Source organism: Mirounga angustirostris, unplaced genomic scaffold (assembly GCF_029215605.1).
Source record: "Mirounga angustirostris isolate CCGP_5_RB_7025 unplaced genomic scaffold, mMirAng1.0.hap1 SCAF_14, whole genome shotgun sequence".
Lineage (NCBI taxonomy): Eukaryota > Metazoa > Chordata > Mammalia > Carnivora > Phocidae > Mirounga > Mirounga angustirostris.
In genome coordinates, this window is record NW_026991722.1 from 86,407,965 (window position 1) to 86,424,036 (window position 16,072).

The window sequence follows — 16,072 nt, forward strand, 5'->3', positions numbered from 1 at the left end:
CCATCCATCCACTCTCCCAACTTTCTACTCTCCCAACCATCCACCCATCTATCCATCCATCTACCCATTCATCACCTAGCCATCCATCCATTCATCCATCCATCCATACACACATCCATCCATCCATCCATCCATCCATCCATCCATCCATCCAACATTTATTGAGCTCCTCTTATTTCAGGCATTATTCTAAGCTCTAGAGGTACAATATTGACCAGACAATTAAAATTCCTTTTCTCCTGGACCCTCCATTCTAGAGGGGGAGCCAGAGGATCCCCAAGTAATAAACACAGACAAGAATATATCAAACCATGGGAAGTACCATAAGGAAAATAAAACAAAGGGATGTGATCAGGAGTGACTAAAGGGCTTCTTCTGAGGTGGTCCCAAAGAACCTCTCAGAACAGGTGACCTTTGACCCGAGCCCTCAGTGACAAGGAAAATCAGCCAAGCCGAGCTCTGAAGGAAAAGCATGCCAGGCAGAGGACAAAGCTGAGGCAAAGAAAATCCCAGGCTTGGGCGCCTGGGTGGCTCAGTTGGTTAAGTGACTGCCTTCGGCTCAGGTCATGATCCTGGAGTCCCGGGATCGAGTCCCGCATCGGGCTCCCTGCTCGGCGAGGAGCCTGCTTCTCCCTCTGACCCTCCCCCCTCTCATGTGCTCTCTCTCATTCTCTCTCTCTCTCAAATAAATAAATAAAATCTTAAAAAAAAAAAAAAGAAAACCCCAGGCTTTTCCACTATCTGTTCATATATAAACCACCATATAGACCAGCACGGTCTGACTGAACGTAATGTGAACCAACTATGTAATTTTAAGTTGTCTAGTAGTCATATCTAAAAAAAAAAAAGGGACCCCAAAAAAGTGAATCAAGTGAAATAATTCCAGTTCTATCTTTCATCTAACCTGAGATATCTAAAATATTCATACTTCAACGTATAATTAACATAAAAATGATTCACGAGAAAGTTGACATGCTGTCTTTGCTACCAGGACTTCAAAATCCTGTGCGTAGTTTACACAACGCCTCTCAATTTGGGCCCGATTCCACCAGTCACATCCCGTGGCCACAGGAGGTTGGTGGCGGGCAGCTGTGACGGACAGGGCAGGTGCAGACAAGTTCATTAGCACCGGGACCTCTCTCTGCCTGAGCATCCCGCAGCGTGGGATCTGTTAGAGGAACACCCGGTGTCTACAGAGACGCACGCACGGACGCACGCACACATGCGCAGAAGCACGCCCGCACGCACGCATGCGCGGTTTTCAATGAGGGACCGTATCTTCACGGTAATAGCAGAACTACCATAGAGACGAAACAAGGGTCGGGCAGCCCCTGGGAAGAAACCAGGGACATCTTCCCTTTGAAACAAATGGAAGATAGAGGCTCAGAAAGTTGATCTTGTGCATCAAAATGTTTAAATTTGTATACAATACACAAGGTCAGGCCTTACTCTGGGAGCTTCTGATTGGCATCCTGGGACAAAGCCAGGGGCCTCCGCCTTTTATTTATTTACTAATTATTATTATTATTATTATTATTATTTTTTTTTTTTTGAGAGCGAGCGAGCGTGTGAGAGCAAGCAGGAGGGGCAGAGGGAGAGGGAGAGAGAGAACCTTTAAGCAGACTCCCCGCGGAGCGCAGAGCCCAACCTGGGGCTCCATCTTAAGACCCTGAGATCATGACCTGAGCCGAAATCAAGAGTTGGTCCCTAAACCCACTGAGGCACCCAGGTACCCTGGGCCTCCGCCTTTTTTTTTTTTTAAAGATTTTATTTATTTATTTGACAGAGAGAGACACAGCGAGAGGGGGAACACAAGCAGGGGGAGCGGGAGAAAGAGAAGCAGGCTTCCCACCGAGCAGGGAGCCCGAAGCGGGGCTCGATCCCAGGACCCTGGGACCATGACCTGAGCCGAAGGCAGAGGCTTAACCGACTGAGCCACCCAGGCGCCCCGGGCCTCCGCCTTTTAAAGAGACTTCAGAGCAGTTGCCGCTGGGCCCTTGGCTAAGAACACAGGGTTAAGGAGAGCCCATTGTCACTGCGGTCCTCACCCTGGCGCCTGGGGGATGGAGTTCAAGATCACTTCCAACTGCTGTTTATTCTTTTTAATCCAGTTAATTGATTTTTTTATTATATGAAGATATATGCAATATATATAAATATTATATGAAATACAGCGTATGTGCAGAGTTAAGTGTATGAAACACATTAAGTACAGTCTAAAGAATACTCTTAAAAAATAAACATAAAAAAGACTTAAAACAATTGAATAATAAAAAATAGACCACATCCAGGTTGCGAATATTCACACTATCAACACGGCCTGCGCATTTCCAGTGGATCTCTGAGTATTTCCACAAATAGATGTTTGCAAAATCCACAGATTTGCAAAATCCACAGTCAAGGGAGAGAGGAAACGCTGAGACCCGCTTTCATCACAAGGGCTGAGCCCCCAAAGCTCAGGGTTAAGAGAGCCTGCCCATGTGGGAGAGGCGTTGAAGCCTTGTTAGCACCAAACGGGAGTCTTTCTCCTTGAGTTACTGAAGAATTAAAGGGGAAGTGACAGAAGTTCTGACTTTCTTCCTTGGCTCTTCAACATAGGAACTGTTTACTTTCTGAGATGCCTGGGTGGCTCAGTCGGTTAAGCATCTGCCTTCAGCTCAGGTCAGGATCTCAAGGTTTTGGGATCAATCCCCGTGTCAGACCCCTTGTTCATGCTGTCTCTCTTTCTCTCTCTCTCTCAAGTAAATAAATAAAATCTTAAAAAAAAAAAAAAGAACTGTTTACTTTCTAAAATCAGCATGTGTTTGGAAATGCTGGGCATAGCTGGAATTAAGACTCGGGTCTTAATGGTGTGAGCGCTAGCAGGGCCCGTTGTCCTCAGGCCTGGGCCCCATGCTCAAATACTTTCACTAACTCAGTGCCTCTAAGGAAGTCACAACACCACACCCAAAGGAGACCAGAAGCTGTGACAGCAACATGTAAATAAGACCATGAACTTGCTGACTGTTCCTTTATGCAGGATTAGCTGACTTTTAACACTTCAAAAACATCTCATCGAAGTCATTTTCCTTGACCGTCTCAACTAAGGAGAGCTTAAAAAGTACGTTAAACTGCCCTGAGCTCACATCTATCTGAGAAATCAACATTAAAATTTATGGGGGCAATAAAAGGACCAACAGTTTATTCATACTCAGGCTCAACAAAGACTTGACAAGCTTTAGAGACAGACAGCTAGGGACACAGTGGGAAAAGGGTGAACAGGAACAGAGAAACCGGTTGAAGTCAGTACACAAATGGACCCACTGTTAGATGCTCTAGTGTGAGAGACAGGCTACCAGTTGGTTTTGAGCTTCCTTGCGGCCCAAGTGAAAATGGAAATACAAGCAATCATAGGATTCGCCATGTCCCATCCCCAGGGCAGGCCGAGAGCGCATCTCCGCGCGTGCGCACGCACTCACCCGGTGCGTGTTGTTGATGACGATGGGGTCAGGATTGCCATAGTTGGGTGGGTTTGCATAGGGATCATAGCCGAGCCGAGCCAGCATCGGGGCGATCTGAGCCATGTCCCTCACCACATCCCCAGGGATGTGGCCAGTCCACTTGGAGAGCGCTTCCAGGTTCACAGGCTTGATGACCTGGTCTGTGGATCGCTCGATCCTGGGGAGAAAGAAGAGGCTGCGCGGGGCACAGGGAGACCCGGATGGCACCTGGGGCAGCTGGACACACTGGGGGTACCGGGCCCTGGGGCAGCTGTGCCTCCTCGACTATGAGGCTGCGGGCAAGTCGCTTGGCCTCCTCATACCTCCTCTGTACATTGGGGATAAGAGCACGCGGTGAGAAACCAGAAGACAGTATTAGGCAGTTTGCACTGAAAATTCTGCTTCCTTGACGTCATGGCTTTTTAAAAATAACGTTTTATTTTTGTGACTAAGATGGATATTTTGTTCTTGAGAAAGAATTATAAAACACAAATGCTAAGGCTAAGAGTGGCCACCACTCCCAGCAGCAGCTCCCTACAGGGACCTCGTCTTAGCATCTGGGGAGGGGGGGTCCACCCTCTCAATCCATTTTCTGTGTTTTATACAGGAGAGTGGCTAAGGGCAGACCCAGGAGCCAGGGTTCAAATGCCAGCTGGACCCACACTGGCTGTGTGGCCTTGGAAAGTTACTTCACCTCTCTGAGCCTCCTCCATTAGTCCTCATCTACAAATACGGACTTGTAGATAGAACCCACCTCACCAGGCTGTTCTGGAGAGTAAATGAGTTAATCTCAGAGAGGTATATGGCACATTGTGAGGTCTCAGGAGATGTTCACTTTCTCTCTCACTCACGCACACACAGAAAGCCTATACTTTCGTTTGCAGTTTTTAAAGCAAAAATCATACACTGTTTTGGTTTATGGCTTTGTTTTGTACCCGATGCCACATTCTTTTCTCCAGCTATGCAGCATTCCTCCACAGCTTATTTTTCCCATGCCCCTAAAGATGGCCATTTCCATTGCTTTCACCCTGGGCTACGACAATGAACAACCATCCTGTCAGATGTGCTTCTCCACGCTCCCCTATGATGGGCTCACCCAGCCATCTGAATCACAAGGACCCTACCGATCACAGGTGAAAGGCCTTGTACGATGGAGGGCAGGGAACTCCCAGGATCCAGGGTCTATTTCTAGATGCTTCCATCCCAACTAAGAGATAAATTGGGAAGAAGAATGGAAACAAGAAAGATGTGGCAAAAAGAGGCCAGGACCGGGAGGGAAGAGAGAGGGAAGTATGAAGGGTGGGGATGGGTGGGAAGAGCAATGGGTTTGGAGTCTGCAGACCAGGATGGAAATCTCAACTCGGTTCACTGTGTCAAAGACCTCAAATATATGCATGGCCTTTCCACGCTCTGGATCTCCAGGACTGTGTGAGACAGAAAGGACACAGAGGCAGACATCCCAGGACATGGATGGGAGCAATGCTTGATAGGAGTAAAGAAAGCTGGAAATAACCCATGTGTCCACAAACAGGGGATGTTGAATAGAATGCTGTGCTCCGCGGAGTGGAATATTATGCAGCCGTCCAAAATGATGTCACGGTGGCAGGCGGGGGGTCATGGGCGAGTGGTCCCAGACACAAAGTGAAAAAAGGTTACAAGAAGGCATGTTCGGGTTCAGGAGGGCTCTGGTTTTCTCCACAGCCCCTGACAAAGAACCAGTGCATCCTAGGTCAACATCTGCATGGTAGGATAGTAGGCTGTTTTTCCTTTCACTTCCTACAGTCGTCTGATTTTTTTTGGTCATGATAATTTACAAAACCCCAGCTCCAGCATCTCGGGGGTGCCTGGGCCTGATCAGAATGGAGACAGAGAGACGGCATATTCTGATCCTGCACTGTTCACACGCTCTGGGTCTCAGGAGAAGGACAGCTCCCCAAAGGAAGAATGCAGAGAGCGAGAGACAGGAGGGAAAGAGGAGGGGTCCCGGATGTAGAGAGCTTGAGAACACAGGCTCTGGACTCCCCAACAGACCTCGGTTCAAATCCTGGCACCACACTTTGCCAGCTGTGTGGCCTTAGGTAACTTCTCTCTGAGACTCAGTTTCCTCATCTGTAAAATGGGGATAGGAGCAGTTCTTATGTCCACAGGCTGCTGTGGGGACTAAAGGAATAATGTGCGTTGGGGGTTTAACTGAGTGCTTACCACACCTCAGGCACTCACTCCATGGTAATGAGGGTGAGGATAATGTGTGTGCCAATAAAAGCCATGTCAATGCTAAGACGATAATAATAGTAACAGGAATAACAGCACCTAACATGTATTTACCTATTTGATGCTCATAGGTAGCTAGAAGGTTTATAGACTACAGCCTCATGTTACAGATAAGGAAATGGGGGACAGAGAGGTTGAGACACTTGCTCAAAGTCACACAGCTAGGAAGTGGCAGGGCTGGGATGGGAACCCAGACAACCTGGTTCCAGATTGGTGTTCTTAAGTTAACCTTTACCCACAACAGCTTACTACAAAGCACATTCAAAGCCTGCTGATTCTCTCGGAAAAGGGAAGGGCCAATGGCCCCACTTTTGTAGATAACGAAGCTGAGGCTAACAGAGGCACAGTGACTTGGTCAGTGCCACAGAACTATGAGGAGGGAGGCACAATTCAAGGCTCGCTCTTAACCACTGTCTTCCCAGATCTTTTCCATGCCCACAGAGAAGGCTGAGGCTCAGAGAGGCACAGTGACTTGCCCAAGGCCACAGTGTTCAGAGAGACAGAGCTACTCTTCCCACCTACTGCCTCTGAGCCAGGCCAGGGGGCTGGGCGGAGGGCGAGGGCTCCACTCACTTGGACAGGGACACACCACCGGGCTTGCCAATGAGGTCCTCATGGTGCAGGACGGCGTCGCTCCAGGCGATGCCCAGAAAGTCCAGGATGAGCTTGAGGGAGCGCCGGGGGTGCAGCACCAGCTGCTCGTAGTACACGGGCAGGCACTTGTCCTTGCCCACCTCCATGCACTGGGCGTACATCACCTCGATGGCCTTGTTCCACTTGGTGAGGCAGTCACGGTAGCTGCTGAGGTCGAAGCCCGCGATGGTGACCTTGCGGGTGATCATGGAGTGCACGGACGCCCGGCCGTCCCGCACCATCAGCAGGAACTTGGAGTTGGGGAACAGGCGCGACAGGTACACGGAGGACTTGAGCGTGAAGGGGTCCTTGTTGCACAGCACGCGCGCCGGCTCACCGTGCTTGGCGATCACCTCCAGGATGAACGCCTGCATGGCGGCGTCCAGCACCTCGTCCGTCACGCCCGCCTCGTCCAGCCGCAGCTTCTCGCGGCCGGACTTGGACCAGGCCTGGCGCATGGCCAGCACGCGCGGGATGATGCGCGTCTCCTCGCCGCAGCGCACCTCGGGGTGGGCGTCCAGCATGGCGCGCATGAGCGTGGTGCCGCTGCGGGGCACGCCACCCACGAAGATGAGCGGCATGGCCTTGCCGTAGCGGTACTCCACGTGGTCCGCGCCCACCATCACCAGGTCCTCCTGCTCGGGCCGCATGGCCCGCCGGGCGCTGCGCGGGCCCCCCAGCACCGCGCGGCACTCCAGCACCTGCTGCCCCACCTGGACCGCCAGCACCAGGGCCAGCGCGCAGCCGGCCGCCAGCAGCGCCCTCCGCACCGACAGGCGCATGCTGGGCCTGGGGTGGCGGGCCTGCTTCAGCGACAGGTCACCGGGGGGCCAGCGGGGCTCGCATCTGGGGAGAGAGAGGGACGCCTGTGAGCCGCCGGCCCTAACCAAACACACCCCCATCGCAGGCTTCATCTGACAGGTGGAGAGTCATAATTACTCTCAAATCGACTCTCAAAATGTTTCCACATTTAACAATGCTCTGGAATGTCCGAATTCAGCAGCATATCCACTTGGCAAGGGCACGGTGTTTGCATGTTCTGTTCGTGGCTGTCTCTCCAGGGCCTAGCACAGCGCCTGGCACCTCGCATGTGCTCGGGAAGGATTTGGGGCATGTGCCTTGGTTGAAGGAGCAGGGTGAGGTCAGAAATGCTAGGACATGAGGGCCGTAGAAAGAGGAGGAAAGGGACACCTGGGTGGCTCAGTCGGTTAAGCATCTCCCTTTGGCTCAGGTCATGATCCCAGGGTCTTGGGATCGAGTCCGGAATCGGGATCCCTGCTCGGCGGGAAACCTGCTTCTCCCTCTCCCATTGCCTGCCACTCCCCCTGCTTGTGCTCTCTGTCAAATAAGTAAATAAAATCTTAAAAAAAAGAAAGAAAGAAAGAAAGAAAGAGGAGGAAAGGGATGCCCAGCTGGGGAGCAGCAGAGCTGGTATCCAATAATTCCAGCCCAGGCCGGCCTGCTCTGAAGGACCACACTGCTAGCCAGCAGATGGTGTGGAATATCCCATCCTGTTCTGGGCTTCTTCTGGAATCACTACCCATTCACTCGGTCTTCATTTGGTAAATGGGTATTAAGTATAAAAAGGCTGGGGCGCCTGGGTGGCTCAGTCGTTAAGCGTCTGCCTTCGGCTCAGATCATGATCCCAGGGTCCTGGGATCGAACCCCACATCGGGCTTCCTGCTCTGCGGGAAGCCTGCTTCTCCCTCTCCCACTCCCCTTGCTTGTGTTCCCTCTCTAGCTGTCTCTCTCTCTGTCAAATAAATAAAATAAAATCTTTAAAAAAAAAAAAAGGTGCTGGCATCGCGCTCAGTGCTGGGGACAGGAAAGTGGGTAAGACAGCAGGGCCTTTGAACTCAAGAAGCTCGCATCCTAGTGGGGGAAGCGATAGTACACGAGCAATGGCCACAGGGTTTTAAAAACGGCTTACACAGTGAGAGGGATCAAGTAGGGGAAGGAGGAGGGAGGTCAGGGAGGGCTTCTCGGGGGAGGTGGCATTCAAGCTGAGTCCTGGATGAGAAGGAGCCAGCCATGTGAAGATGTGTGGGAGGAGTGCTCCAGGCAGAGGGAACAGCGAATGCAAAGAGCCCCAGATGGGAGAGGGTGTGGGGGTGTTCAAGAACCTCAGGAGGCAGAAGGGAGGGAGAGGGAAAAACTGGGGGGCACAGAAGCCACACAAGTTCTCAGGGGACAGGGGAGGGAGCTGGACTTACTCTCAGGGCAGCACCCAGAGAGAGAGCCCACAGGGGTGAGAATGGAGGCAGGGAGGTCAGGGAGGAGGCTCCTGCTGGTGTCCTGGTCCTCGGGAGACTCAGGGATGCCGGGACAGTGAGGGTGACGTGGGGACAGGGGCAGAGGATGACTGAGGATATGAATTATGAGCCTGAGCCTACATTCCTCATGCCTCCCAGGGACGATGATCAGACTTCAGTGGCAATTCTTCAAGTTGGGGCTTGTTTCGGTAAGCAGGGCCCACCCAGCTCAGCCACCCCCTTTCTCTAGTCACCTCAAATGACAGGCCTGCCCTCCTCCCTAGTTTATCCTCAAGGCCCCTCCTTTGCCTTTCCCACGTCTTTGCAGAATCAAAGTGAGGTCTTGAGGTCTGTGGGCATTCAAGGAGGCAGGCAGGCCTGGGTTCAAATCCCAGCTCTTCCCCTTCCTGTGTGGCTGTGTGAGCTTGGGCACCACACTTCACCTCGCTGAGCCTCATCCATAAAATGGGTCCAAGAGGATCAACCTCAAAGGGCTGGCACGACCATTACATGACTCCCTTAAGAACTGAGGAACGCACCTGGCACGTGGGGAGCATTTGAAAGGATATTATCAGTGGTCTCTGCCATGATCATTGGCTATTTCTTTATTCCCACAATCAGCAAGTACTTCCCGTGTGCCGGGAGTTGGGCTAGGGAGCCAAGAGACACAGCCTCTACCCCCCAAGTCTGCCCACTCTATGGAGCCATACCTGGGAGGGGGTGACGGGCTCTACCTGAGTAGGTGAGGGGAGGCTTCCTGCAGGTGCTGGCCCTCGTGCCGAGTCTGCCTAGCAGATGGCTGGTTTTCAAAGAGCCAGGTGGGGAAGAGAGAGGAGGGTGTTCCTGGCAAAGGGAACAGCCAGTGCGAAGGCACAGTCAGGGGAAGAACGCAGCACGGTGGGGGAGCTAAATGCAGCCAAGGTCTGTGGGAAGGGAGTGGGAGCCGGTGTTTCTCGAAGGACATGAGGTTCAGCCAAAACCACCGAAGGACCCGGTCTGCAGCCGCACGGATCCACCCGCGAAGGTCTGGGCTGCCTGGAGCCCCTTGGGCCATAGCAAGTAGGAAATCAACATCCAACGCACAATCTCAGCCCTGGGGTCCAAACTGCTGAGAGGCCCCAGCATTTCCTGACCAAGTGGCTTTGGGAGAGTCACTTCCCCCACGTAAACCACAGCTTCCTGGCTGCAAAGAGGGGTGGGGTGCATTGACCTCAAATGCTGCTGGGAGGGTTCTAGAAGCGACTGACACAGCACAGATTAATCTCAGCCTGGGGTCCCTGGCCTCTTGAGCATCGGGAAATGGCTGGGGCCCTCTCCCCGGAAAACCGCGTCTGTCCTATGCTGCCAATCATGGTGGGGGTTCCCTGGTGCCCTGAATTCAGGGTCTGGGATGGGGAAATCTGATTCCAGAGCTACTCAGGGCTAAGGCAGGCTGGACAGGACATAAAGCTACTTGGAAATCTCTCCAAAGACCCATCAACTTATTCAAGTGCTCATTAAAATCCTCCTCTTAGACTCGAGACTAGAATTCTGTTTATTATTTCAGTGCCGGTGCTCCTGGAGGACAGTCAACCACACTTTAGTTTGAATTACCCTTTCCTCCTGACACTTGGCAGGGATGGAGAGAATGGAGCTTTGGGGGAACAGAAGGCAATGGGGGGGTGCAGAGACAGGAAGAAAAGGGGTACTTTGGGAAGGCTGTTTCCAGAAAGGATAGGTACAGTGTACATGCTTGTGTATGCGTGCGCGTGCGCGTTTGTGTGTGTATGCGTGTGTGTGTGTAACTCTCTAGCTTATGTTTGGGGTTGGAACTGGTTTGGATTCTAAATATCGGGGAGAAAGGCCTGGAAGAATGGATAGGCGGAATAAGGAAAATGTTATTGACACACCAAGTTTGCTTAATACTGACCATTCATTTGGCTACAACACTTAATTTTAATTTTTTTTTTTTTTTTTAAGTACGCTCCACACATGGAGCCCAAGGCAGGGCTTGAACTCCCGACCCAGAGATCAAGATCTGAATTGAGATCAAGACTCAGATGCTGAACCAAATGAGCCACCCAGGCGCCCGTGGCTATAACACTTTAAAACAAGGCGCCTGCTTTTTGTGTTTTCACATTTATGAAGCACTTGCATGGCGAAAACTTTGAAAACATGTGTCATGTAGTGGGACCGTCTCTACCAACCCTGGGGTAGGGAAGCGTTGCCCTCAACAGCTCAGAGAGAAGAAGCCACTGGCTCAGGGTCGCACGGCCGGAGTGGCAGGCCTGGATCTGGCCAGGCTGAGGCCGAGCTGTTCGCTGTCCTCAGATAGGATGTGGCCACAGGCCTGTCTCTGTCATCAGAAGAAAACAGCTCAAAGCAGACGGGTCAGCCCTGAGCAGAAGACAGCAAAGAGCTGGGGGACACCTTGAGAAGAAAAGGGAGGGTGACCTGGCAGAGAGAGATAGCCGGGGACCCACAAAGCCAAAGGCAGCTTCCTGGCCATCCACAGCCAGGGACCCCAACTCCGGAGGAGCCAGAGCGCCCAGCCCGGGAACTCGGACGGGCCTTCTGCCTCCACTACCCCAGTGGACCCTGTCAAGGGAGGTGTCCCAGTGTCCTGGCAATGAGGATGGTGGGTGAGAGCCTCAGACGTGGCATCTTACAGCCCCGGGTTCAAATCCTGCCTCTGCCACTTGCCAGCTGGTGATTTGGACAAGGAACTTCACCCCTCCAAAAAGTGGGGGGATCATAATAATAACCCTCTCTCAGGGAGCTATTATGAGGTTCAGGGAAATTTTGGGTGAGGTGCTGAGCCAGCAGACCAAAACCCTAGCGCTGGGCAGACGGGACGCAGAGGGTTTGGATTCTGGCCGTGCCCTGAATCTGCTCCCAAGTCCCCTGCCTGCTGTGGGACTCGGCCTTCTCCTACCACCAGGATCATCTCTCTATGAGACGAAGAGCCGCAGAGGCCTGCCCCCTGCATCCCTGCATGCTGCTGCGACCCAGCTCTGTCTAGCACGGCATTTCTACCGGAGAGGACACCACCAGCCAGAGGAGTGTGGCTGCCCAGTAACAGAGCCGGGAGAGTAGAGCGGCTCTTTCTAGGGCAGTCTCTGGAGGAGCCCGGACTCTGGGGGCCTTTTGGAGGCACTTACCTCCCCTGGGCACTCTCATTGCTGGGTTCCAGCCCTTGTGGCCCCTCGCCAAGATGGTCTGCCAGCTGACCCCTGCAGAGGCAAAGGAGAGGATGCATTAGCGGTGGGTGCTATGGAGGGGCCGGGCCCCCTCAGAGGGGCAGAGGAGGGTGTCAGGCTCCCCAGTGGGCATCCGGCGATGATTTTGGAGGGAAGTATTCTGGGGGACGAGTTGGAGTGCAAGGGGAGACCATCTGAACCCAAGATGCCACGGCTGGGGTCTGAACTGGCCTGGTCCTACAGGGAATGAACTTGGCTCACTGCTCAGAATGTGAGCTAAGGCACTGCTGCCTTAGGGAGCCCCTGGGTCTCTGCCAGCCGGGGTTCTCCCTTTCTTTCGGCCAAGGACCTTGGACTTCAGGAAAAGTAAATATAAGGATAAGCAACAATCACCACCACTATACCACTAATCACCATCCAGGGCTGCTGGGTATGGTTGAACAGGTACACTGTCCAACTCCAAAAGGGTAGGCACCACATACCTAGCCTAGGATAAATACGGGGCCCTCGGAGTGGTACACTGTCCTATAGCTGCCAGCAAATACGACCAAATGCCTAAGTGCCTTGTTCATTTAGTCCCCCTTGGAGGAGAGTATGAGGATCCCAATTTTATTTTTTTTTATTATTTTTATTTTTTTTTTTTTAAGATTTTATTTATTTATTTGCGAGAGAGACAATGAGAGACAGAGAGCCTGAGAGGGAGGAGGGTGAGAGGGAGAAGCAGACTCCCCGCTGAGCAGGGAGCCCGATGCGGGACTCGATCCCGGGACTCCAGGATCATGACCTGAGCCGAAGGCAGTCGCTTAACCAACTGAGCCACCCAGGCGCCCCGAGGATCCCAATTTTAAAGAAGAGAAAAAGACCCCAAGACGAAAAGCAACTGACCCAGGGGACTTCCAGAACCAGGATCCCCATCCAGATCTGTGAGACTCAGGCACCCAGCTCTTTTTTCATTTTTTCCAAGATTTTAATTATTTATTTGAGAGAGAGAGAGAGAGAGCATGAGCAGGGAGAGGGGCAAAGGGAGAGGGAGAAGCAGGCTCCCCGATGAGCAGGGAGCCTGACGCAGGACTCGATCCCAACACCCCGGGATCATGACCTGAGCCGAAGGCAGACACTTAACCGACTGAGCCACCCAGGCGCCCCCAGACGCCCGGCTCTTAACCATCGCGCTAAAGGAACGGGTCCATGAGTACGACGGGGTCTGGCAGGAAGCTGGGGTGGATGTGGAACCAAGGGGCTCCTGGTGTACATCTCTTCAGGGTGGGGATTTCTAGTCTGGTTCTCGCCTCCCTCCATGTTACAGATGGGATGACTGAGGCCCACGAGGGAAATCATGTCACAGACTCACATGCGGAGTCTGGAGCTCTTGGTCCCTTCCCAGGACATGGAGGTGGTTCAGAACACAGCTCTACGGTTGGACAACTCCCTGACTACATTAAATCATTGTTCCTCTGAGCCTCAGTTTTCCTGTTCCGTAAAATGGGTTGTCATTTGTTGAAAGCTCACGATGACCCTTTTATAGCGAGCACTCAGAAATCTCCGCGATTATTTTGTGCCGCGTTGGAGATCCTCCAGGTGTAAGGCCTTTACTGCATTTCTCTGTCCTCGTTCCCCCTTAGCTCACTCCTCGCCTCTCTATTTTGTGTCTACCCTCACAAAAGCAGGCTGCCGAGTTCTCAGTACACACAGATGGAGAAGGGGGGGGGTCCAGGTGTAACCACAGCAACCAGCACTCCCCCCACCCCGCCCCTGAGCCTCAGAGTACACAGGCCTTGATGCTCCTGGGACCTTGGTGGCCCACAGCAGAGGCCTGCCTCTTGGAACAAATAAAAACAATTAGGGACAGGGCACTTGAAGCGCTTCCTGCGGCCAGAGAGGAGATGGCTGGGGCCCAGCTGCCCTCGGGCGGCCCTTGAAATGCCACAGCGCTGAGACAGGCCTGCCAGCCACAGGCCGGGAGGTGGGGGCTGCCACAGCCTCGAGTCCTTCAGAGCTGCTTGTCAACTGGGGGGCACAGACCACTTGTCAGGCATTTACATTTAAATTAAGTAAAATGAAAAAAACATTTTAAATTCAACTCATTGTGTGCACCCACCATATTTCAAGTGCCTGGTAGCCGATGGGGAGCAGGGCGGGTACCCTGCTGGACAGGGCAGGTCTGGGATGGGGTCAGCAAACAGCGGCCCTCGGGCCAAATCCAACCTTCAGCCCTCGAGCTAAGAATGGCTTTTAGCTCACTCATGATCCCAAGGTCCTGGGATGGAGCCCCGCATCATCCGCATCATCCGGGCCTCCCTGTTCAGCAAGGGGTCTGCTCCCTCTCCCTCTGCCCCTCCCCTCCTTGCTTGTGTTCTCTCTCTCTCTCAAATAAATAAATAAAATCTTTAAAAAAAAAAAAAAAGAATGGATTTTACCTTTTTTTAAGGGAAAGAAGAGGAAAGAGGGGAAGAGGAGGGGGGCCAGGGAAAAGGAGAGAAGCAGCAACAAAAACCTTACCCATTCTGCAAAACCTGGAATACTTACTATTTGGACATTTATAGGATGAATTTGTAGACCCCCGCTCTAGAACATTCCCATCACTGGCAGGAAGTTCTACTGGAGGGCGCTGATTTGGAAGACAAATGAGATGCATGGGCGTGGGGGTCACTGAGCCCCCCTTCTCTTGTAGGAGGAAAGGCGGCACTGATTAAGCACCACTATGTACTTGGCACCAGACCACATTTCATCCTCACACAGCCCCTTGTGTCAGGGTGGGGTGGGGAAGGTCCCCCTCCCCAGTTCTCCAGTTTATGGAGGACACAGGCCCTTGTGGGGGCAGGATGCGCATAATTATGCCCAAGAGCAAAACCGCCACCTCAGCTGAACCAAACAGCAAACACAAACCACAAAAAGATAAAAAGATGAGAAGGAAATACGACTGGAAAGGCCATCAGGAGTGGTGCTTGCTGATAACATGTTTCTCCTCAAGACATACTTTCAGAGTGTTGTCATCTTGCCTTTCTCTAGAATAAAATAACAGAACAACTAGTATTTATTTTTTTTGAATTCTATGCCACGCATAGTCGGGGGTGGGGCGCAGGCTGCCTGGGCTGGCTCGGATTGTGGCTCCACCAGCCACTGGCTGTGTGACCTCAGGCAAGTCACCGAGCCTCTCTGAACCTCAGTTCCTGCATCTGTAAAATGGGGGCGACAGCAATAACTCATAGGGCATTTGCAGTGTGGTCAGTGCCAACGAGTAACTCGCCTCCTAGGGGTGCTGGGAGGTGTAAATAAGTTAGAAAATGTTGGACCAGCGCCTGGCAAACAGCGAGTGCTGTTACCCATTGCCCTTTCCCTTTCTCATTTCATGCTGGGCAGAACCTCTTAAGGTGAGGTCTTTTATCTCCATTTGATGGGTGAGGAGCTTGAAAGACAGAGAGCTGAAGTGGTTTGCAGAAGCCACATATCTAGCAGGAAGAAGCGTCAGTTTCCAAAGCTGGCTATGTCCCCAAGATGCTGTCCTGGGCGTCACGTCACGTGACTCATAGAATGGGGGCAGCAGGGGAGGCCAGGAGGGACTCTGCTCTCTCTCTCTCTGCACCAGCCCATGGGTTTCCCTGAATGACCACTGGAAGGGAGGGACAGGGGGAGGGCTGTCCAGTGTTCGAGATCCCTTTAGACCCACGTTCATTCATTCCACGAACGTTTACACCTACTGTGTGCCAGGCACTGATGGGGGCTCTGGGACACATGGAGGGCAGCAAAGGGCCCGGCCCTCATGGAGCTGACATCCTGGCGGGGAGCAAGGAAAGCTGCGTGTGGGATAATGACACCTGTGACAAATGCTTGGAAGGAAATGCCCACAGTGGGGTGGGGGAGACGTGTCATAAGGTGTCACAGAAGGAGGTGACATTTACAGAGACCACACCAGTCTGGGTTCAGGCTCGTGTGAACTTTCTAACTCAGCGTGATTTCTCCAGGCTGAGAGGTTCCCGGGGCTGGGGAGGGGGGATGGAGCACAGGATGCCAGAGAAGCAGGCAGGCGACTGCACTTACAGGGTGGCCTTGGAGGGTGGCCCGGTGCCCCTGTGCGCAGACTCAGCCACCAGCCCTGCAAACTCCCTGTGGGCGCCAGCTCCCAAACATTCCATTGCCATGGCTACCAGCCGCCCTGCTGACCTCACCACCCGGACCCCAGAGCTGCGGAGACAGGAGATGAGTGTTCTCTGGGGCCAGGCCCCTGGGGATCACAGACCTCAGCCTGTCCCACTCTGGA

At 52.8% G+C, this 16,072-nt stretch overlaps 1 protein-coding gene across 10 annotated transcripts in view; it reads right to left on the reverse strand.

The window, feature by feature from the left end:
* TPST2 (tyrosylprotein sulfotransferase 2) overlaps nt 1–16,072 on the reverse strand; it is a 48,166-nt gene that overhangs the window by 5,384 nt on the left and 26,710 nt on the right. For 6 of the 10 annotated variants that reach the window (XR_010407441.1, XM_054510469.2, XM_064578578.1 and 3 more), the window contains 3 exons: nt 11,776–11,847; nt 6,324–7,229; nt 3,459–3,675 (listed from right to left, as the gene is read on the reverse strand). Coding sequence is in view for 8 of the 10 variants with exons in the window: in XM_064578578.1 (XP_064434648.1) it covers nt 3,459–3,675; nt 6,324–7,229; nt 11,776–11,847 (1,195 nt within the window). In the remaining 2 variants the exon portion in view is untranslated. Of the gene's footprint in view, nt 1–3,458; nt 3,808–6,323; nt 7,230–11,775; nt 11,848–16,072 lie in introns of those variants that run through there. The other 4 variants (XR_010407442.1, XM_054510468.2, XM_045887418.3 and 1 more) reach the window with 2 other exon arrangements.